The sequence below is a fragment of the Idiotropiscis lumnitzeri genome, chromosome 10 (genome assembly GCF_059441095.1).
Source record: "Idiotropiscis lumnitzeri isolate Australia: NSW breed Sydney's pygmy pipehorse chromosome 10, RoL_Ilum_1.0, whole genome shotgun sequence".
NCBI lineage: Eukaryota > Metazoa > Chordata > Actinopteri > Syngnathiformes > Syngnathidae > Idiotropiscis > Idiotropiscis lumnitzeri.
In genome coordinates this window covers 1,374,476-1,397,835 of record NC_142400.1, presented here as the reverse complement: position 1 = coordinate 1,397,835, position 23,360 = coordinate 1,374,476, and the positions used below count along the sequence as shown (strand labels likewise).

Genomic DNA, 23,360 nt, shown 5'->3' with positions numbered 1-23,360 from the left:
AATTACCTTTTCACCCAATTAAGTGACCTCACATGGACGAAAATAACGCCACATGCATATTTTGTATTTGCACAAAGCTGTCAAATATAATTCTTAGTCAACGATCTCATGTACATGGTTGCTACTTTGCGGATTAAAAAAAAAACATCCCGAACTTACTTCATTGAGTGAACACGCTCACTCATGGGAGTCCTTCAATCGAAAATGCTCACCAATTTAAGCCAAAAGGATCATCGTTGGACATTTTATGGAACTGGACGAATATGCCGTCGTTATTATGGTATATCACTGAAACGACCATTTTCAACCAGGTGGAAGGATGTCAAGCGTAAAAGCTGCACGGGCTTTGGTAACCTAGTGGAAGGCCGTGATGAGACACACGGCACTTCCTGCTGACCTCTGACCTTCTTTTGGCATGTTTGTGTTTTTGTAGTCCAGTCAGCTGGCAGGCAGGAGGAAGTTCTGCTCCATCTGTTGACTGGCGACAGAGGTCAGGCTTGACGGCGCCGGCATGCTGTGTCACTTCCTCAAATAAAAATAAGAGAGCACAATCGTATATTGTTGAGTGACGTGCGCAGACGCGTACAAAACTCATCTGCCATTTGTTGGAAATGGGAAATTCAAATCAATCGGCAATATTTCATGTTGTTCCTCTCAAGGATAAACAATCAAGAGGAAGATGAGGGCTAATACAAATTGTCAGACAAAAATATAGTGTCGATAAGACGGGAAAAAAGAGTTAGCCTGTTGACACGAAAGGCTTCTTCAACTCTTCAAGGGTTTTATTTGCTCAGCAACATGACCAAACAACATTTTGCAGCTGCTTTTTTTGTCTTTTACTGCTTGGTAGGCATGCATTAATAATTATAATAATAATAATAATAATAATAATAATTTAACTCTCTTTGATTGAAATGTTTTTTATTAAAAGTGAAGCATGGATGAAACAAAAAAGATACTTCCACTTCTGCATTATCTTGTGTACATTTCAAAACTGACGTTTTAAAAACAGTTTTACTTCCACTTTCTCCCGTGTACGTTTCAGCAACTAAAAAAAGCTCAGATCTTTTTTTTTATCTTCGCTGTCAGTGCCAGACCCGTCACCAAGATGCGTGATGCTTTGCCACATCCAATATGGCGGCGGCATCAATCTACTCGAGAATGCGTCCTTGTGTTGGTTATGATAATGCTTGCTTGTGGTTGTCGCAAAAGGCGTTATTCAAGAGTACTGAATGGGAGCGGCAGCGCTACGCAAATATACGCAGCAAAGATATTGTTCATAAAAGCGGTGCGAAAGAAATCAGAAAAACAGACAGTCGCCAGGTGGCGGTAACGAACTGTCTCGCTTATTGCATCTGCATTTCTCCTTTAGTAGAGGAAGACAGGTTTATTTCCGCAATCGAGCAAATTCTTTGAAAGCCCCTCCCACTCAGAAAACGAAACAAAACAAAACAAAAAACAGAAAGCATGAAAAGTGGACCACATGAGTGGGAAGTGAAGTATGCGTGATTTGCTGCCGAGAAGCCAAATTGGCCAACTCACATGAGGACCAACGACCGCATTTCGAGGCAAGTCAAGTTGATTTCGTGAACTATACATTTATTTATTTATTATGATCAGCGTGCACTTTGACATCATTTATTGGATGGCAAGTGCGTGAAGAATGAATAATTACAGATGATGAAATCATGAAAAAATACACGACATGTTTATAGTTAAAATGACATGTTTGTGACTGTCATTTGGCTTTCCTGGAGCTTATGCATGCATCTTGTCCAACGTTTTTCCAAGACAGTACAGGTTGTGTTAAACTTGCAGCGCAACACATTTGCACAAAATATTTAAAGGGGAAGTCAACCCCCAAAAATTCTTTGCAATAATATGTTCTACGGAGCTACATTTGACGTAACACGGCATTGTGATTAATATTGCGTTTGTAGAATATGAGTTAAGCAACAAAATCACAGTTACACAGGTAACGACCAATCACAGCTCACCTCTTTTCTGAAGCTGAGTCATGATTGGCCGTTAGGTGAGCCCTGGGCAACTGCGATGTCATTTTGTGTATGTGGCACTGACACAAAACACAAAAACCTCTTTAAAAATGCATGTGCTTTTGCAGATGTTCTACCTGTTGCTGCTGATTTGCTGCTTACCACACGGGGGCGACGCATCCCCAATAAGTTGCTACAACGACCAGGGCGATCCCACCGACTGGTAATGACAACTCAACAAAACCTTCAAAACAAACCAAAAGAAGCGTTTCCGTTTGCCATTCGCTCTATGAACCGCGTCATCTTTTCTCATGACCATGAGTCACACTTTCTACGATCAACCTCAACGCAAACTCTTTTGATTGCGCACATCTACATCCCGCGTTTCACGTTACGAAATCTGTCCGACTTCCAACACATTGACATTTTTCTCCCTCATAATTGACGTTACCAAATATCTTATCCTATCCACTGCCTAGTCTTGATGTTCTACTCAAAAGCTGTGCTGATCTTCAATCCCAAGGGATGCAATGTCGCCATCTACAGGCCTTTCTTAGTCAGTGCGGGAGCTTACAAAATGCAATTTGACACACAAGCTGGGCGAGACGCTCATCCACAGGTAGCCGTTGAAAAACGGACTTGAGGAAAGTATTGGTCGGTGGCACGATTTCAGCTGAGCGTCCTCGTCAGCCAATCAATGAAGCCGTTTCTTGAACCCGTGAAAAAAAAGCTAACAAATGTATTTCTGCCTTCTTTCTTGCCGACTGAGGTTTTACATGTACAAGCTGCCGAAGGAGCACGGCTTGTCATCAGGTTTGAAGTACTTGCTGCTGGACGAGGGCAATGTCGTCTGGACGCCCGGCCGGGGCAGCATCAACGACACCACGGGAGCGCTGGGCAGGACGCTCGGACAACTCTACTCGCAGGCTCAAGTGCGCTCGCTCGCTCGCTCTCTCAGCTGCTCTCGCTAAAATCAAAAAGCACTCGTGAGAAATGTGTCCAAAGCCATGATGGCTTAAACACAATTTTTTTTTCCCTTCTTCTTTTTGTCAGAATGCAGAAGTGGCGTACATCCTTTACAATGACCAGTATCAGTCCAACCACAAAGGAGGACACACAAAAGGTGAGCTCAAAAACAAAACAAAACAGCACTTGAGCCGTTTTGAGGCACTTCTGTGTGCCACTCAAATGAATACAAATGTCATTTGTCCATTTAAAAAAAAAAAAAAGAAAAGAAAAACACCATTTGTTTGTTACGCCACTTGAGTGAAAGGAAAACAAAAAACTAAACGTTTATTGAACGCGATAAACATTCAAGCACACGTGCAAGGAGCTGCAGTCGGCCGCACAATCTCCTTGACTCATCTGACGATTGTGACAATAATTACGTTTCTGACCTTTTGTTGCATTTCTTTCCGTGCATGGAGGTGTGGTCCTGCTGGACAGGACTCAAGGTTTCTGGCTGATCCACAGCACGCCCGTTTTTCCTCCCGTTCGACAAGCGGGACGCTACCGCTTCCCCGACAGCGGCGCCACTTTTGGACAAAGCTTCTTGTGCGTCACCTTCCCGCTGGAGCGCTTCCACACCATCGGTAAATGTTACAAAAGACAAAAAAATAAATACATCTACGCACCAAAGGAGTTTTCTAACGAGAGTCCGTTCTACCCTTTGACAGGCGAGCAGCTGCAGATCAATCAGCCCCACGTGTACGACTGCCACGTCCCACAATCCTTTGCGACAGCGGCGCCGGCCCTGGCCGCCGTGTGCCATAAACGCGGCGCTCGAGTCCCGGCCACCAATCGCAGCGTCACGTTGACGTCCAAAGGCGGCACCGACTTCGTCAGCTTTGCCAAAGGCGCCGACTTCAACGACGGTAAAAGGGCATTTTCAATTCCGGCCTCTTTCACGTAGCAGCGTGCCTGAATGCTTGCAAATCGAAAGGGAACAAAGAAAAACGCTTGCAATATTTTAACGTTTTTAAAATTGACAACAATTTGCAATTTTGGTATTTTAGCAAGAAACACAAAGTCGTGCATGATTAGCCTTTGCGGGCCACATAAAATGATGTGGCGGGCCGGATCTGGCCCCCGGGCCTTGAGTTTGAGACCTGCCCACACGACAGTTCTGCGGCACTAAACTGCCAAGTATTTGAGTTGCGGAATGTTGCGCTCACCCTCCTCGTCTTTTTCTTGTCCTGGTGAAGGCCTGTACCAGTCGTTGGTGGCCCCCACCCTGCGCTCAGACCTCCTCGTCCAGTTCTGGATCCACTCGGGCGGCATCCTGCCATCCAACTGCAGCCGGGGCTGGAAAGTGCTGGACGTCACGCGCCTTTCCCCGGGCGGGCTGTCGCCCTACAACAACAGCAAGGACCACTCCAAGTGGGCCGTCAGCCCTCAGCCGGCGGCGCCCGGGGGGAGCGGGGGAGGCTGGCTCTGCGTGGCCGACATCAACCGCAACCAGGCGGAGGAGAAGCGAGGGGGCGGCGCGCTTTGTCAGCGCCACGCCGCCGTGTGGAAAGCGTACCGGGCCGCCGCGCTGGACTTTCAGCCGTGCCAGGCCGAGGCCAACCGGAAGCTGTCTTGAGGCGAATTCACGTTGAACAAATGAGACGCTTGCATCGTCATCAAAATTCAGAAAATCTTCAAAAAAGATTGGATCTCAATTTTTTTATACATATATATTAAAAATAAAAATCACTCTTAAAATTACCAATATTTGGGAAAAAATAATTAGGAAAAAATGTACATAATGTTGGGGGGAAAATGACCATATATTAATAGGTGTGGGGTAAAAAATAAAAAAATTAAAAAAAAACAATGCAGAATGCAGAATGTGGACAGATGACCCGAAAGATGTTGAAAATGGACATTTTAAGGACAGGTGTGAAAAAACTCATAAAACAAAATTTGGACATTGATGCAAAAAAAAAATGATACGTGAAAAAATGTGTGAAGAAACTCCAAATTTAGAGATGCTTGCAAAATAACAGACAAAAACTGGTCCATATGTCCAAAACATTTTGGAAATGCTGGCAAAAAAAAAAAAGCTCCATTTTCTAATTTGGGAAGTATTTTGTGAGCTTTTTCTTGCAAAGATGACAGCAGATGTTGCCGTGTGGTGCCCATGATCTGTTTAATGAGCGTTGTACAAAATCTATGCAAGAAAAGTACATCTGCGTGTGCAAAAATAGGACATTTATTGGAAATATTTACATGAGAGAAGTGAGCACCTTGTACAGAGAGGCACTAAAGAGATGAACATTTCTTTTCATATGAGAAAAGGATAATCGGCTAGCTGGCGCCGCCTCGGCCAATCGGCAGGCCTCATTGGCAGTGCACGCACGGCCGGATTTGGGCTTTCACACACTTTCACGCGCAACACACAAGTGGAAAAAGTTATTTTTTGCTTCAACGGCTGAAGTGCAGACATTTCAAAGTCCATCAGAACAAAGTAAAATGGTTGGATGTTTCGGAAAGCAACACAGATTTGGAAATGCGCATTGAAAAAAAAAACTTCATTTGTAGGTGTGTAGAGGAAAAAAAAACAAACAAGAAACCTACCAAAAAAATCTGCAAAAAAAAAAAAAGTGGACATTTGCTCAAACATTTTTGGAGGAGATAAATCAGAATTTGGAGCAGAAAAAAATAACATTTGGAACAAAAAATCAATTTGGAGAAAATGGGAAAAAATGTGGAAAATCTTACCAAATTTGGAGTTAAAAAAAAGCAAAGAGAATTCAGCGAGGGGACATTTCAACATGAGATTGAAGAGGATACAGGCAAAAAAAAAATAAAATAAATAAATGCAGGGACATTTTGAGAAGTGTAAACTCACAAAAATAGAAAAAAACTCAACTTAAAAAAAAAAAACAGGTGGAAAAAAGTTTGAGATGGCAGCAAAAAATTTGGACATCGATGCAAAAAATAAAAAGACACGTGAAAAATGTCGACAAATTTGGACATACTGAATGTGTGGAAAAAAATGATAAAGCAAAAACTGTCACGAAATTTGGAGATAAGTGCAAAATAATGGATCAAAATTGGAGACGTGGAAAAAAAAAGAAAAAAAAAGCGACTTATTTGGAACTTGACCAGCTGGCAAAAAAAAAATAAAAAAATGAAGAGAAGATTCGTAAACATGCTGTGATTGCCATTTTGGTGGACAACACTTGGTACGCACACTCATCAAAAACAAACAAACCAAAACTATTTAAGCACTCTAGAAACTAAAATGAAAATAAAACTAACTAAAATAGAGACAAAATGTCAAATGAAATTATAGCTAATTATTTGGTGAGAGAGAAAAAGCAACCAAAATGATTTCAAGTCAAATGCAGTCATATTCACAGAATTATTTTTTTTTTTTTACAAGAAACACGAACAAATACAATTAAGAGAAAATAAAACAATTGAAATAAATTTAAAAAGTACATTTGGGAGAAGTTGTAAAATATATTCTGAAGTTGTAAAAAAAAATAAAATAAAGTCGATCAAATAAAATTGCAGAGGAAAATGACACTTCCCTGAAATAAAATAAAATAAAAAAACAACAACATGAAATGGAATCCAAGGTAGTGAAGTGGAAGTGCCGTGCGCTGGGTTGGCGTCAAAAGAGAGTTCGGGCCAATCTCCTTCCCTTAGCCTTGATTCGCGGGTACGTGGCGGCGGCGGAGCTCTCCGATTGGCCGAGAGACGGCGAGCCGCCGACAGACGCGTCGCTGGCTTTCCTCCTCAACAGGAAGTCCACGCTGGATGACGTCATGGCGTAGAAAACGTTGCCCGTGGCCGGGAGCAGCAACTCTGAGGGAAAAGCCGCGCCATTCGCATCACTCGCAAGTCGCGTGTGGGGAAAAAAAAAACTCAAACAAAAAAAAAAAAAAAACTCTCACTCTGTATTTAAGTACAAGTACCCATGGAAAATAAGACAAATACTCATGTAAATGTAATGTACTCAAGTACAAAAATAATAGATACTCCAATATTACTCACTCATGAAAAGAGTACATTTACACATTCATGCGCGGTAAAAAACTAAAAAGTACTCTTTCGAATCCTGTACTTAAGTTAAATCAAAACGAGTCTGCAAAAACTTACATAACAAAAGTCAAAATGAATATTTACCAAGTATAAGCGATAAACGTTTTGGCCATTTGGCACAAAAAAATCGTTTATGATCTTTTCCTCCTTGCAGTTCCTTAGCAACCAAATGGCACCAAAGCATTACTTTTAGACTTTTATATCGGCCTGAGCTCAACGGACTTCATGCGCAGGAAATTCAAATACGTTAATATTGACGTATTGCCACAATCATTCAACATTTTTATGCTTTTGGCAGACATAACAACACCTTAACAAAACCACAATTGTAAAAAAAAAAAAATCATAAATGAAAATAAAAGCCTGATCTGTGAATGCAGCACAAAGCTCCTAAAAGACGTCCGTCTATCCCTCCATCCATTCACATTCCAAACCTACGACTCAAAATTTCCACTAACAAGCCAAACTCAACTTAGTGCATCCTCGACAGAAACGGCAAATGGTGAAGCGCCGAAAGGCGGGGCTTAAGCGAGCGCACCTTTCCCTTCAGGCAGAAGTTGAATCAGCTCGTAGGCCGACGCCCGCGCCGGGTCCTGATTGTGCTTCTCCAGCGCCGAGCCGATGGCGGCCGGCGTCTTGTCGTCGCTCGTCACCTGAGGACGGACGGAAAAACTCAAGACTTGCATTCCAACTGCGCAAGGAGGACGACATTTGTGGGACATCTCCATCGTGTTTCATCCCTCGAGTGCGAGCGTCCACTGACCAGGATGCTGCGGTACAAGTTGCCGTCGTGCAGGTCCATGCGGATCCTGATGATGCGCATGTCGGGCCCCGAACTTTGACCCCTGCTGGCGGAGGCGGACGGGTTGTTGCCACAGGAGGCCGAGCGGCGGTGGGATTTGGGAGGCGTCCCAGGAGCCAGCTGGAAGGGCGCCATGTCGTTGGCGGGCAGCGCCGTCGCCGGTGGCGACGTGTCCACGTCCAGACACGACACTGACGGGGATCTCATGTGCTGGAAACAAAAAAAATACATTTGATGAAAATCACTTTGTATTGTTTTTAGTTGCAAAAAAACTTCTAACTTCTTTAAAATACAAAACTTAAAAATGTTCATTTTGTTGTCGCTTTTTGGGGTGAAGAAAAAAACAATTACATTTGAAAACTTTTTTTTTTCCAGTTGCATATTTTTCCATCTATTTTTTTCCTCAAGAAAGTACCACACTTTTCTAAACTAAACTTTTGTCATTATTTTTATAATGAGATAAAAATGATTATTTTTTTAAATTTCTCAATTAAAAATTTATTTTAAACAATATATTTTTAAAAAAATACCAAAACAAAACTGAAAAAAAGAGAAAGATATGTCAAAAAAAAAAAAAAAAGTTCCTTGCTTTCAATTTTTCTTTGAATATAAATGCCGATTGCTCCAGAAGGTTTTTAGAGCACACGAGAGAAAATTTGTGGAGCAAAAGCAAAAGACGCTCGTGGAATCCATTGTCTGCATGTTGAGCGACGGCCACGCTTGCCTTGGTGAGTCTGGAGAGCAAACTGTTGACGGGCGACGACGAGTCGAAGGGGGCGTCGGCGTCCGAGGGCAGGCTGTTCCCGGAGCGACTTAAACTGCACACAAGTCGGCGTCAAAAAAAAAAAACCTCCGCCGCACGTTTGAGCGGCACGCTGGCTTACTCGGGGCACTGCGTGATGATGACGGCTGGTGTGATGACGCCGACGCCGACGCAGCGGGCGGGCTGCACCGCCGCTTCGCTCGGTGCTTCGATCTCATTGGACAGCCTGTAACTAAACACACACAAGAGAGCGTGACACGCATACAAACTTTCATAATTTCAAGGGAAAAAACATGGATTTTATACATGAGAGATCTTAATATAAATTTGTATAGGTTAAAAAAAAGTCACTTTTTGAGATTTTTTTTTTTTTTTACCTTTGCTCGTCGGTTAGCGTGGGGACGCTGCGGTACCAGCGCAGGAAGGCCTCATCAGGGACCAAGACGCAGTTTTTACACGACGACTGCAGCAGTCGGATTTGAGCTAAAACCTCAAACTCCTGTCACAGAAAAAAAAAAAGGGGGAAGCAGAAATGACGGCGTCAGCTTGCGAGCGCGACCCGCCGGTGCTGACGGGCCTCCTTCCCGCATGCAAAATGTCGTCGTCAGCTAAGAGTGGGACAGTGGCAGACATTTCAAACGACCTTCCAAAATGTCCACTGCTGAAGAAGAGACGACATCTTCCACATCTGCTCTGTCATAATCCCTCCTTTCTTCTTGCGGTTCTCCGCAGATCGGCTAACAAATGTTCCGAGATCAGGAAGCGGTTACCATGTCTCCCAATTTTTAAATACTGATGCTGAACTCGTTTTCCTTGATTTTGCTTTGAGTTCACTTGAAAGTCGCAAAGTGTCAGGTTGCAATTGTTTTACTGAAAGTGCAACTTGGACTCAAAAATGGGGTGCTGGCATTCTGCTCTTGCTTAAAAAAAAAAAATGGATGGCTAACGTGTCAAAGTGTGCATGGCCACTCACCCGTCTGCGCTTGTCAAAGTTGACGTAGCCGTTCTGCAACAACACGACACGAGCACACAAGTCACCGAACGAGCACGACAAACAGCGCCGTAGTGCGCCGAGACCCACTGACCTCCAGCCGGTCCTTGACGGCCGTGTCCAGCATGGTCAGGTCGGTCAGGAACAGGCCCAAGTAGGGAACGGTCCCCTGCGAAGTCGGCGACGCGCCCCACTGCGCAAACAGAAAACAAGCAGGAAAACAAAAAAAAAAACAATTACACAACTTCATCTTGGCAAAAGCCGCAGTGCGGAACGCTAACAAATGATGCAAAGTGGCATGCTCATGATTAGCATCCAAAGTCACGCTTTTCAAAGCAACACAAACACATGGAGACAATTCTAAACAATAATCCAAGGCAAAAAAAAAAAAAAAAGGGGCAACGATTGCAGCAACCGACAAAGAAACATTTTTCTGACTGCATCGTAGAGTACTGCCTCCTGGTGGCCAAGGCGGGCACAGCACAAGCAACGGCACTATGATTTGGATTGCGCCATTAAATCACAACGCACAAATTTAAAACAATTTTCTCTCAGGGTGTTGCTTTGCAGCTCCTGAATTTCTCAATTTCTTCTCTTGATATCAACAAGGGATGACCTCATCATATTGTGGTACCTTTTTTTTCATATGCGATATGAATTGGGCTCACCCTGGTGTCATGTTTGTTGTTGATGCGATCATCCAGGTTAGCAAACTTGGATGTGCCTTCCTACACACAAAAAAAACAACAACAACAACAAAAAAAAAGCTTTTTTTTTTTTTGGTCAAAGACCTTCTAAACGCATTTACACATTGAACTGAGTGAAAATGCCATAAATCCATTCAAACACCCTTGGCAAAAATAAATAAATAAATCATTGTAATGCATATTGCCACCAGGGGGCAGTAGAAGACAGACAGACAAGTTTACTGTCCACCGAGACCTCTCGACTGCTCGTAGCTCATCAGTGCGGCACTAAGAGTCATACGATGCAGAGGAAAAAGAAAATATCCCACAAGAATATATTCATATATGCTCAGACGTCTCATCACCTCCTTAAGCAACTCTCGGCTCTGCGAGTAGTTGTCCTTGTCTGAGAAGATTTCGCATAGCTCTTCGTACTTCCTCATTGCCTCCCTGGAAAAAAATGACATGCAGCAATTTTATATCGTTCATTATTTGAAGTCATAAATGAAATGGATATTGGAGACGAACACCTCCCCATCGCCAAGTTGCACTGTGGTCAAATAAGCAAACAGTAGGGGGCGCCGAATGGAGGTGAAAAAACGCCAACAATATTTACATCTTTGTAAAAAAAAAGAAAAAAAAAAAAGAGAAGAATTTGCATGTGTGCCTTTTTATCATCGCCGATGTCAAAGCTGGCGCGACAAAGTAGAGATTTCGTATGGCTGGATGTTTGCAAACTATGTAAAATACTTCAATAAAACAAAAAACAAAAATATCAAGCCAGTAGAGAAATGTATCCAAGAGATTTCATTTTCAATTTAGAAAAGTATGTCAATATTTTTTTATAGGTCTACTAAAATCAAGTACTGAGGACCACTAGGAAACTGTAGGGGGCGCTCAACACGCGTGCTGGTACCTGTCTGTGTCCTGCCAGGTCCTCCTCAGGCGGTGGATGGGATTGCTCTGCAGCGCCGACACGATTGCGTACAGCGAAGAGAAGTTCTTCCTGGCGCGACAAGCCTTTGCCAAAGCGCGCACACACACACACACACACGTTGCATGTCGAAAAGTTCACTGATTTTGTCTGAGTTGTCCCTTGTGTGTGCACGTGTTCAGTTTCACAGCGAGTTGATGAAATTTGGGCTCGAGTACGAAAAGGAGCCAGTGAGAGGTGCAAAAGATGATTCAAAGGCGATTTGAAAATGAGCATCGTCGTAGGTGACGGCACACTTGCGAGCTCACCTGGGCCACGGCGATCCACTTCTCCAGCAGCCTGGCCCGCCGCCGGCCAGCGCTGGCGCCGCTCAGGCACGAGGCCTGCACGGCGTTGGCCAGACGGTTGAACTGGCGGACGGTGGCCCGCACGGAGCGGCACGCGCCCTCGCGACCTTTCTTGTCACGCTGAGACCACAGCGAGCCCAGGCAGTGGTATGGTACCAGCCGCACAAACAGATCCTGTCACACACACACACACACACACACACACGGGCACACACACACAACACATTTTATTTTGGGACCACTTTGGCACCGAAGACAAACACACACGCAGCTCTAAAATCAAATTCCGTCTTGACTTATGCGTCTCGTTTGTGCCAAGACCAAGCTTGTAACTCAAAGCGTTTGTATCTCAAATCATCTTTCCCCACTGAAAGAAATGGAAAGCTCACAAATACGTTGAAGACCCCCCAAAAACCAGGAACAGACTGTTTACACTGCTCAACAACAATCTTTTTTTTTTTTGCACAGATTGCAAATCGGACTTTGTTTTTTTTTTTTTCCCTCGAGCACATCACGTTTTCATAATCTATACTAATAACAACAATCCATCCATTAGCCGAGCCACTTCTCCTGACGAGGATCGCGGGCGTTCTGGAACCAATTGCAGCTGTCGGACAAACAAATATTTCAAATTTTCAATCTCCCGAGAGAGCACATCTGCCAAGTGTGGAGAAATTGGACCAAACTTTCTACTGATTCCCAAACGAAGACAAACGGACGGCAGTGCAAAGCTGCCTCACACATGCAGATCGCACAAATGCCCCAAAAAAATTTGCTCTCACCGTTTCGATGCATGTGAGCTGCTCGGCGATGACGGCCGACGGGAAGTCCAGGATGGCGGCGGCCTCAAAGTCGCGGCGGTCCGGAGACGGCGGGTTGCTGGCCACGTTCACGTCTGCGTGGGAGCGAGGGGGGAAAAACATGAACAACAATACACACAACCCCAAAAACAATGTTGATAATAGGAGCCGGCCGATGTAGATTCTCAGAGCCTTGTGCAGATTACAATTAGTGACAGAATAAAAATCCAATTACCGATTAAAAAAAACAAAACATTTCATGGATAACATTTTTTTTTTAGTCTTTAACTCTGGCAACAAAACTTTGTCATGTAGTATTTAACTTTACAACCGAGAGAGAAGTTGATAAAAAAAGGAGATTTAAAAAAATATCCTTGACACTTGTAATGACTTAGTGTGGATTAAAACAATAAATAAAACCAGCGCCCCCCCCAAAAAAGAACAGCAAATTTTTTCAGAGGGCAGTGCGTGTGTGCGTGCGTGCGTGCGCGTCCAAGGCCGCAACCTCGATGCGTGTCGTCGGGCAGCAAAGCTTTCTCGCTGAGCTCCTCCGCCAGGCGGAGGACGCGAGCTCGAAGGTCGGCGGCGGACGGCGAGTCTCGAGGAAGAAGCGGCGCCAGCCGCAGGAGGCGCGAAGGCTCCTTGAGGCCGCGGAAGTCCTCCGGGTACTCGACCAGCCAAGCGCCGAACACCGAGCACACGGCTCTGCGGGGGAGGAGGCAGTACAGGACACAACATTAGGGACACCCACGCGTGTGTTTTGCCTTCGTCGAATGTGTGGAGTGACCTGAGAGACATTCATTCATGTCACTTGCTCACGGACGGAATACCGAGGATGCGCTCCAATCCAGTTTAAAATAGATTCCCCCCAAAAAAGAAGGATTTTTGAATAAAAGTATTGTATATTTAAACATCTAAATGTTCAACTAAAGATATAAGAAACTTACGATGGCGTAATGCTAACATACAGTGTTACGAGCTAACAGAAGTTAGCGTTGTATTTCTTTGACTCTTTTTCTTGCCGTTCATGACGCTGCGTGTCTTGCAGAAGAGCTCAGTGCTGCCAAATGGCATGTTGTGGCACAATGCGGTATTACACTGAAGGCTCGCAACTTGCCTTCTTGATACAGTACAGTAAAAAACAAAACAAAAAAGGATTGCTTCAAAAGGAAGCATAATTTGACAGGGGAACACTGTACGCCGGTGTCTTGAGATACGAGTTCCTCGCCTCAACGAGATTCCCCGTGAAACGGTTCGAGGCCTCGCCAGTTTTTTGGACATGAGATACGAGTGCGCTTCAGACTCCCACCACTAGATGACGCCAGCTAACGTCACAATGTTGCTCAAGTGCCAACTCAATTTGGTGAAGGAACAAGACGGGCGGTGGGGCGAATGCGCCTTCAAGCTGCATCGCAAAAAAAACCTAAAAAATCACAGTAGAGTGGCAACTAATGATTATTTGGATCTGACATCCCCCAATAATTGGTGCATTAGATCAAAGAACCACAACATCCGCCAGAAAATCTACAAAAATGTCGATGAGTGTTTTTCAAAGTGATAGCAGAAGTTTGCAATGTTTTCAGTCTGTTTTCACTCGCAAATCCTAGAATATTTCTTGTTGGGGGGAATAGTTGTCGCTTCATTTGATAATGGAAGAGTTGCACATAAATGTGCTTTTCTGCTCATCAGACTGATTGCGTCGCATCACCAGCATTTTTATTTTTGGGGACTGTCGCGTGTCTTAGAAAGTGTCGGCGACCTGTTGAAGGATTTCCCCGGCTGGCCGTCATCGGCGTCGGCGGGCGGTCGCTCCAACCTGCGCGATCAAATGTCGAGTGAGGTCGCGTTGGTCGTCGCCGTGGAAACCGCAGCATCCCTACCTGTCGCTGAGGACGTCCAACACCTTCTGTGTGGACGTGAAGGAGCGATAGGTCGCCAGGAAGATGGTGACGAAGGACGGGTCGCCCAGAGCGAAGGCGCGCAGCAGGTGCAGCGTCAGCTTCTCCTCCGTGCCCGCCTTCACGCAATGGCAGCGCGAAACGCACGACTGCGTCGCCACGGCAACGGCAAAGCAAAACAGCACACGGGAAGCCATTACCTCTCTCACACACACGCACACACTACACACAATCCACTACGGAAAGACTCGCGTAGAAATGCTCTCTCACAGTTACTACTGAAATACTCTCACAGTTAACACACATTCACTCATATACACTAAACACTTGCACATACCACTTGAACGCTCTCACACATCACCGAAACACACAAATATAAGTGAAAGACTCTCACACTCTTGAAACACTCTCATCATGAGAACACACTCACACGCTACAAAAAAAAATATGGTCAGACACAACAGAAACACACACACCCAAGTGAAAACCTCTCACATATCTTGGTGAAATGCACTCATACAACGATGGCCAATCTCACCGTGGGGGAGCCGGCCACTTGTTTGACAACCACCGTGTAGATGAGTCCGTCCTCCTCCTCCTCCTCCACTGTGGACTGCACACACAAACGCATGACATTCAATTTTTGTCAGCAAACCGAAAGAGCCGTCGGTGGCCTCACCAGATCCAGCGGGCAGTACCACGTCGTCTTCATGGGCGACGAGTCCACCTGAGCCACCCAAACACAACCAGGGCGTCACACAATCGAAACGTGTTCTTGCACATCAAAGAGGGACGCTTCATCCCGGACACGTTTTACAAGTGGCATCTTTTTTTTTTTTTACCATTCATGTGAATTCATCTCCAAAGTTACAACTTTAACTTTCAATTTTGCCGTGTAGTACGAAGGCGCTCGATCGTTACCTGCGCTGTTGCGGTGTGTGTTCAAGTCGCAGTTTTTACGATGTTTACCATCCTTTTGTTTTCGGTGTCAGTTTTACAGTAAAACGTCAACTGAGCATAACAAATAACTTGAAGCAAGCACACTTGGTCTCTTATTGGAAGAACCACGTGAGCGACAGAGTAAGAACAAGCACTTAAAAAAAAAAAATCAATGTCCGTTCTCAAAAGTCTGGTTGTGTTTGGAGTGTGTGAAAGGGATAAAATCATTTCATTTTTTATATTTAATTTAGTCTCACCATATTATGGATGAGGTCAAGAACATAAACCGAATGATACAAGGGCATGAACAGAAAATTTTTTTAAAAATGAAAATAACTGCACTAGAGTAAAAAAAAAAAAATCATAAATGGCCACAAGTAGAATTTTTGAATTCTTACAGGTTGTGACGCCAACATTCTTTTTTTTCCCAACTCAAATCATCTGTATTTGAATTTATTTTGAAAGATAATCGAGTGCTACATGAAAGGGAAATGAAATTCAAGTGCTTTGTTACGTTAACTATTAATAGATACAATTCAGAACTTTTCATCTTTGATTCATGCAAACCACAAGCCGACTCTCCATTGCAGCCGATTTATGAACTTCTTCACTCTCAGCTACACGCCACCCGACATTTGCTCCAGCTTGTTTTTAAGTTTTGGGTTGCTGCCACTTTTGGTGTGGATGAGCTTCATGTTGTGGCGTTACATGGTCGCATGTTGGGCCGAATAAAGAGGCCGGCGTGTGCGTGAGACTCGTGTAAACAAAACAAGAGCTGCCAATCATTTTGACGCACGCTTCCTGCTCAACAAGACAGCAACTCGTCATTAAGGACGACAAAGACAAAGCGGTATGCGGGGGCTTCGTTTGCCAGTTTGAAGTCAAACGCAAAGCCGGCTGGCCTTCGACGGCGAGAGGCACTCGCCAAACAAACAAACGTTCGCCTTCGACATAAGTTCCCTTTGAAAAGTCGTGAAAGGTCAAGCGAGGCTTGCGTGGCGAAACACCAAAACCAGTTTTTCCACTTTGGGAATTGCTCCCATCCAAGAAGCAACAACACGCACGCACACGCACACACACACTCATTCTGGGACATAAACTGCAGAGTGCCACAAAGAGACGTGCACGTGCACGTGCACGGCGCACAGACGAGGAGAACCCGCTGACCTTTGGTCTGGCAAGTCCAGACAGGAAGCAGCAGCGGAGCTTCCGGGAAATGTTCAAGATGGACGCGCAGGAGCTCTTTGCATTTGCGCGCTGCGCCTTCTGTCGCATGCGGCCGGCGAGTTTCCTCTTCCAAGGCGCTTCGCCGAGGACAAAGCTACGGCCGCTAGAGTCTGGACTCGCGGTTCTCTCGCCTGTGGCAAAGGCCCACGCCCCCCCCCCGAGACTGTACCTGACCCCGCCCTCACCTGCCTGCGTCAGCTTGGCCACACCCTTTAAACACACTTGCACGTAAACAAACGTGCGTGCTGCGCTTCTTGCTTCTTACCGGGTCACTTTCTTTTTTAACAAAACTACATGTGAATGATACTCGATTGTAATTGTTAAGCCAACTAAAACAATAAATCGAGAGAAAATTTCTCAGCTGGCAGAATTTTGTGCCATCGTGCTTGTTTTCTACACGGACATTCTTGCGGTGTTGAAGGAAATTGAGTGACGATGTCAAACTTTATTGCCTTTGGTGTGCTTTATTGGAAGTGTTATTTTCATTTAAACAATGGCAAAGAAACAACAATAAGGTTCCTAAATGGTGATCAAACCCAAATGGGTTATTTGAGTTTGTGAGCTGATCTAATCTTTATTTGTTGTCTGAGGACGCCACCTAGTGGCTCATCGGCTGCTTTTATTTGTGTGCTTAAAAAAAAACGACGTTGAATTTGAACTGGATTTGTCTGAATTTAGTGGCGCCCCCTGGAGGCCAATGTCTGTACTTAGCATTTGCCATATTTTGCCAAACAAAAGTCACAATTTTTAGAGTAAAATACACGACTGAGTTGCACACAAAAATGTTCACACCCTTAATTAAACACACGTGAGCAGTCGACCGCATAAACGCACAAAGCAAAAGCCGCCGAGTTATTTCCAGAACAATAGCCCCCTCTCTACTTTCTTCTGCGCTTTATTTTTTCTTTGTGTTTGTCTGGACTTTGTTAAACCGGTTTGTCCGACCATCCTATTCAGCGTAAACGGGCTGCCGCGCACCCACCTTCATGCAAAACGTCGGCCTTGTCCTTGTTCGGCTGCGAGTTACGCAACCAATCATCACGACAAAGCAATTTTGACAGAGGATTGATTACGTCTGGTGTCGATTCTCCAGCTGAAACGATTGATCGAATCACAGCTAATAAAGTAACCGGTTGTGTTGACAATGGCGGGCTCGTTCCTTCCTCACCATGTTGCGATTTTAATGGCGCAGACTCTCGGGCTGTGCATCCCTCTAATTCTGTGCTTCGCAAATAGTGGGGTGGGCCCCCCTAGGGCGATGCTGAGGGGGGCACGTGTGACCCTGGGGAACATGTTTTTTTTTTCGGCCGTTCTATAATAAAGAGTAATTGCCGATTATCATTTTAGCAATCGAGTGCATTTTATGTCAGCAGCTTTGTGCAAACATCTGACGACGACATTGAGTGGGAGGCTTTCACCAGCCAACGTGCCGCTCGTCGTTTGTTGCGGTGCGCCGCTGCTCAAAGTTGGCCCGCCGAGCACAGGAAGTGCAAAATAAGTGGCGACAAACACAGGAAGAGGGACGCCCGGACACGCTTTTGTCGGCCTTTTGCCATTCCGTTCGTCTTCCGGTCCACAACACGGCGACAAGTTCATCCACAAAGGACAACAACATCTAAAATTCGAATGTGGCCCTCCAGGCCCAAAAAGTTTGCCCCTCCTGGTGCTTTTAATTCTCAACTCATCGACTACAGTTAACAAGTTTTGGGTTTTGGATTCCGAGCCGTTTATTTGTCTGCCCTTGCAAATGTTTTCTCCTGAGCGATCATTCAGATGAGCACTGAAAAAATAGCCAAAAAACAAAGAGTTGCTTTTGGAGGCCAACCAATGTGTGTGTGTGCGTGTGTGTGTGTGCGTGTGTGAGGGGGTGTGCGTGCGTGTGTGTGTGTGTGTGCGTGCGTGTGTGGGGGGGTGTGTGTGCGTGTGTGAGTTTTTTTTTTTAAGGTGTTCCCCAGGCACAACGGCTTCCTTCCTGCTCGTCTTGCCAGCCTTTCATCCTGCAAGCCTTCGGCAACCGCTATCTGCTCTCTTCTATTTCTAAGATGCCCCATTTCCAGAAAAAAAAGTGTCAGCTCTAGTCGGCCAATCACGATTGTGCTATGAAGTTGCTTCAAGCACGATCATGAAAAACAGGCAAATGTATCCACATGGAAAATGCATTTCACATTTTCTATTTTAAACAACCACATCAAACTCAGCTCAGCGTCATGAAAACATGAATATATTGGTACACAAATGGTGGAGCAGCACATGCAAACAACAAAATGCAGGAAAATGCTGTTCACGCTCCGCGAAAAACGACAACAATTTCGACAGCTTACTGGCTCACTTGGAGTAGTTGTGAAAGTCTTCTTCATTTGTGCCTTTATGACTATCATGCTGCCCCCGGTGGCCAAATCACCAGAAGGCAGCCCCAGTGAATATTTCCTTCTGCATTAAGTGTTTGAGTCCTTTCGAGAACACGTGAACGAGCTGACGGAACGCGTGGTCCCCCCGGAGACGACCGACTTTTGCACTGTCCAACATCGTCATTCAAATCCAGCGAGCGGTCGTATCGGATTCCGTTTTTGAGGCGGCGCCGGCCGAGAAATCGGATCCCGCCGTCAACTGAGAGCGCCCGCGGCAGCCGCATTCGATATTCAGCGCAGCGTCGAAGACGAGACGGCGACAAAAGGAAGGAGGTTCGTGCACGGGTCTGCCCACGCTGGCAAAGAATCAAGATGACGCCGACCACATGTTTCGGCTTTTTCCCTCAAATTAGTTCTACCCAAATCATACCATCTAGTTCAGTTATTTATTTTGTTTTTTTATTTTATTGTTTGTTGCAGAGTGCTGAAGTCGTTTGGGTCAAGAATTCAAATGTAAGATCGTCCAAACGTCGTGCGGCCTGAGGTTGAAGAAGACATAGAAAGGCTTCAAAAAACCTCCAAGATTCTCACGGTGGGGACAAATGAAGATCATCTTATCTTATCTTATCTTATCCAATTTGAATAAAACTGCTGCCAGTGGTGGTGTGAATGGTGAGCAGTGAGTTGTATTTTTAAATTTTTTTTGAAATTATTTTGCATCAATTGCTTTGTGGTCAATTGAGAAATAAAAGAAATGAGTCATGAAAAACATTTTCAACGAAAATCTTTAAGACAAACAAATCAATTAAAAAAAGAAAAAAAGACTGAAGGGAACTCGTTGACAATTTTTTCCTCCTTTCCAAATGTTCTCGTTCCATCTTTGTCCCTAAAAGGCGCCTTGACATCATCGGCGTCCTCATCAGGCGGGTTAAACATTAACAGAGTTGCAAAGTGGTGCTGGGAAGTTGACACATGCAGGCGACCTTCTCACTTGCTCCCTTTTTCTATGTCGCCGCCCTTCCGCTAACGGCAAAACTCGTCCATATTTGGTCATGTGACGCGAGAATTTTCAATGAAAGGTGCCTGCGTTTGATTCGACATGATTGACGACAACCTTCGCGCCCGATAGTTTGCAGAACATCTCGAATGACGACTCACCAGCACGCTGGCGTGAGGCGCGCCCGGCAGCTCGCCGCAGAGAGGCCGGTAAGCCAGGAGGGGCACGGCGCTGGACTCGCAACCCGGCAGGTCGTAGCCACCTGCTCGTATGTGACGGGGCAGCATGACGACAAACGCAGAGGCTAAACACACAAATGCAAAAACAACACACACACAAAGTCAGACGCAGGTTTACATTTTTTGGAGGAGATTCAAGTCTGGCTTGAACGATAATCTGTTTTAGGATATTACACATTTTTGCTGAGTTATTCAAATTAGTGATGACCAATTATCGGGGCCGATATTTGGCATTTTGCCGATAATCCGCATCTGTCTTTCTTTTAACTTTCAAGGCCGATAAATTAAAATTATTTTTTTATATTTATTTTATTTTGGTTTGCAGCAGCACACTCCTCTCTCTTTCTCTGGTGTGCTCGTGGCCCCGCGTGCAGAAGCAGGTTGTCCCGCCCACAGCACCTTCTGATTGGTTACTTGTGCAGTGGGTAGCAGCCAATCAGCAGTAAAATGCCTGTTTGCTTTTTCACCTTGTGTGAAGGGGAAAAAAAAAAAAGCTGGGCTGCTGAGATATGTCGAGTCCTCGGTGGAGGATTCTCTCAATTCTGCGTTTGTTTTGGTCACAATCGCCTTCACAGGCCACATATGTTGAAAAACAAACACGCAATTGATATTGGACATGCAAGTGCAGAGCGTCGTTGCAAAAAATAAAAATAAAAAAGTAAGTAGTGGTCACATACAAACTTTTGGCCCACAGAAAAAAAAATGGCAAAAGTTTGTGCACGGAGATGTTTCGCTCCTCCCCCTCGTGTGGCAAAAATGGCGGCAGCTGGTAAGAGTGTTGGCACGCACAACTTTCCGTTGTGTCATTTTGCCCCGTATTTTGAATTGCTGCAGCTTTTTTTTTCTTTCAACAGCCGCACGGACGGTTGGAGGCCAGCTCGTCCGTCCGTCCGTCCGTCGTTCAGTCGCGCGGCTTGCCGCGAATGAATGGCCGCTATTCATTTGCTCCCAGATGACTCAAAGTGAAAACGCAACACAACACAGCAAGTTGAAAGCACAGCATCAGGATTACAATTTGGTTGGTGTGGAGACACTCCGGACAGGATGAGATTGGGAAAAAATTAATAAATAAAAAAAAATCATCAATCGTTATGCACGGCATCTGCTCTTGATTATTATCACAATTTTTCAAATATTTTTCTGAAATTGCCAGATAATAAATCGATCGGTATCAGACTTTGTCTTTCTATTTTTTTATTATTTTTTTTTTAAGAAGAAAGATTCCGATCCAATCCATCAAGCCAAACGATATCATCATCTACTCAACTTCACTTTGCGTGATGAGCTGTTGCCATGGTTGCCAACTTGCCACGTGCCTGTGCGTTCGTCACATGAGCAGTTGCTGAGCGAGGATTATTTTGAAAATATTTGAGCAATATTCGCAAATTACATCCACATATTGTGAACAAACGACAAAAAGTATCGACTGATGCTCAAGGCTGCAGTATTGATATCGGTTATCATAAAGTAGTATCGGGCCGTCCCTATTTTGAAGCGACTTTACTGAAAACAAACTAGCGAGTATTTCAACATTGAAAACAAAATCAAAAAGGATTACAGAAAATCTGACAACAATTTTAGTCATCCGCACAACACAAAAGAATGCGGTCAGTGAATGCAACACTCAAAATGAACAACAAACTTTGATTGCAACTTGCAAATGTGAACGCAAAATTTGCGCCACGTCTGATGCAGTCAAAATGCTCACAGATGATTGCTGTCATCGCTCCCAAATTGACCTAGATCACAAATTTCGGTGGTACTCGCCTCATGCAAAAATAATGACAATGACATTATGCAGTCCAAATTTTGAGTAATCACGTTTTTTTTTTGTTCAACGTCGCTAAAAAGTCGCTCACGACAGAGGCTTTGTTTTGACAACTTTTCATCAGGAAAGTTGGCGATTCCAACATTCGCCGTCGATTCATCAGCTCATATCTCAACAACTCGCAAGTTGGGTCTCTCGTATCTCGCGGCAACTCAAACGCGTTGTGGCGAGAATGAATTTGAAATCCTCTTTCATTTCCGGGACGTTCCTTGTCAAGTCGTTTTCATGCACGCTCACGTGACCCCGACACACGATGACGTGACGAAAAGAGGAAGAGGTTTTCAAAGGAGGAAGCTGGCGAGCTGCTCAACTTACAACATGTGCGGCTCGGTTCGGTTCGGCCTCACGAGGAGCTGCTGGATGCGGTTGGTGGACTCCGCGGCCACGGCCACGGCGACGGCGACGGAGAAGTCGCGCCCATCCGGAACTGGAGGCTGTCGGTGTCAGGATGGGGGGCAGGAGGGTGTTTGCTCGCTCGGGGGTGGGGGGGCGTAGTCGTCCGCCTCTCCCAAATTGCTTGCCGCGCCTTCGTCCGCTATCGGCGTGGCCGCTGCGCCTGTGCGAGCAGCTGATACGCGACCAACAGAGTGACTCACGCTCTGGCCGCCCCCCCCCCTCTCTCTCTCGCACGCTCTCTCTCTCACACACGACACGTGGAGTGTGACGTCACCGCCGCTGGCAACAGCGTCGCCACCAAACAACCAAACAACAATTCTACATTTATTTTCTAGCTGCTCTCTGTCATAAAATTTCCGGAGAGCTTTTGAATAGTATATTTGTGAAGAAAACAATTGTCATGCTGTTACAATTTCTGTAAAGGATATCGTGACAAGTTTTGTACACAATAACAGGTCTTTGTCCTTTGTGATCAATCTTATGTTGTGATTTGGCTAGTTTTATTGACACAAAATAAGGATGTCTAAACCCCTTGCGAATATTCGTGAATTTCTTATTGAGTTTCATCGATATGTAAAAACCTTGAAATTAACAAAAGAACAAGAAAAGTGTTTGTACAGTTCCTTCGTGAATTATCTCCAGTTGTTCTTGAAGTGTTTACTTACTTTTATTTTATTTATTTAATTATTTTTACTGGCTTTTACATGTGGGCTGCTTGTTTCAAGTATTGAGGTTTGCACTTTGTTATACAGCAGTTCTCATCAATGTTTGCAGATGTTTGAAAGTCTCCCAAAAGCAGTCGCGGCACATGTTGAAAAAAATGAACAAAAACAAAAAATTAAATTAAATTAAAACACACGCACACACCAGGCAACCAAACATTAGGGGGCGCTATCATCATCATCATGTGTCGATCAAGTTAAGAGAAGAAAAAAGAAACATTGTCGACAATAGCCACCGAAATAAAAGAAAGCTTTTTTTTAGGGCGTCAATCAATGGAAACTGAGCGGCATCTTCCTCAACGTGTCATGCGCCCCTCCTGGTGGACACTTTTTGTATTGCAGCACAAAGACCACCAAGAGGAAAGATGCTGGCAGCCGGGGGCCATTTTGAAACACACGCACACACACGCAC

General features: G+C 44.8%; 2 protein-coding genes across 4 annotated transcripts; one reads left to right on the top strand and one right to left on the bottom strand.

Annotated features, from left to right (window-relative positions):
* Positions 1–1,391: 1,391 nt before the first annotated feature.
* Positions 1,392–5,435, top strand: dnase2 (deoxyribonuclease II, lysosomal). The gene is made up of 7 exons (XM_088306640.1): positions 1,392–1,568; positions 2,123–2,217; positions 2,764–2,926; positions 3,048–3,117; positions 3,422–3,586; positions 3,671–3,868; positions 4,199–5,435. Exons 2-7 carry the CDS (start codon positions 2,123–2,125, stop codon positions 4,576–4,578), a joined length of 1,071 nt encoding a protein of 356 aa, XP_088162766.1. The 5' UTR covers positions 1,392–1,568; the 3' UTR covers positions 4,579–5,435.
* On the bottom strand, positions 5,173–22,699 carry rgl2 (ral guanine nucleotide dissociation stimulator-like 2). Of its 3 annotated transcripts, XM_088306637.1 has the most exons (20): positions 22,146–22,699; positions 19,925–20,067; positions 14,932–14,979; positions 14,791–14,865; positions 14,235–14,401; positions 14,114–14,170; positions 12,860–13,059; positions 12,337–12,449; positions 11,516–11,728; positions 11,190–11,293; positions 10,639–10,723; positions 10,256–10,315; positions 9,682–9,780; positions 9,570–9,602; positions 8,974–9,095; positions 8,718–8,828; positions 8,558–8,651; positions 7,795–8,043; positions 7,570–7,684; positions 5,173–6,794 (listed from the first exon to the last, which is right to left on the bottom strand). In XM_088306637.1, the coding sequence occupies exons 2-20, from the start codon at positions 20,048–20,050 to the stop codon at positions 6,601–6,603; spliced, it is 2,265 nt and encodes a 754-aa protein (XP_088162763.1). In that variant the 5' UTR covers positions 20,051–20,067; positions 22,146–22,699; the 3' UTR covers positions 5,173–6,600. The 3 variants fall into 3 exon arrangements, with proteins under 3 accessions (XP_088162763.1, XP_088162765.1, XP_088162764.1); XM_088306639.1 differs by lacking the exon at positions 10,256–10,315; XM_088306638.1 differs by lacking the exons at positions 19,925–20,067; positions 22,146–22,699 and adding an exon at positions 16,359–16,543.
* Between the last annotated feature and the right edge of the window lie 661 nt (positions 22,700–23,360).

Bases quoted from the DNA above. Each gene is read 5' to 3' on its own strand.
- dnase2 (XM_088306640.1), top strand. From the start codon at position 2,123: ATGTTCTACCTGTTGCTGCTGATTTGCTGCTTACCACACGGGGGCGAC. The intron at 2,927-3,047 runs GTGCGCTCGCTC...TCTTTTTGTCAG, and splicing joins AACTCTACTCGCAGGCTCAA to AATGCAGAAGTGGCGTACAT. The intron at 3,118-3,421 runs GTGAGCTCAAAA...CCGTGCATGGAG, and splicing joins CAAAGGAGGACACACAAAAG to GTGTGGTCCTGCTGGACAGG.
- rgl2 (XM_088306637.1), bottom strand. From the start codon at position 20,050: ATGCTGCCCCGTCACATACGAGCAGGTGGCTACGACCTGCCGGGTTGC. The intron at 14,171-14,234 runs GTAGGGATGCTG...TTGATCGCGCAG, and splicing joins TTGGACGTCCTCAGCGACAG to GTTGGAGCGACCGCCCGCCG. The intron at 9,603-9,681 runs GTCAGTGGGTCT...GTGTTGTTGCAG, and splicing joins CCGTCAAGGACCGGCTGGAG to AACGGCTACGTCAACTTTGA.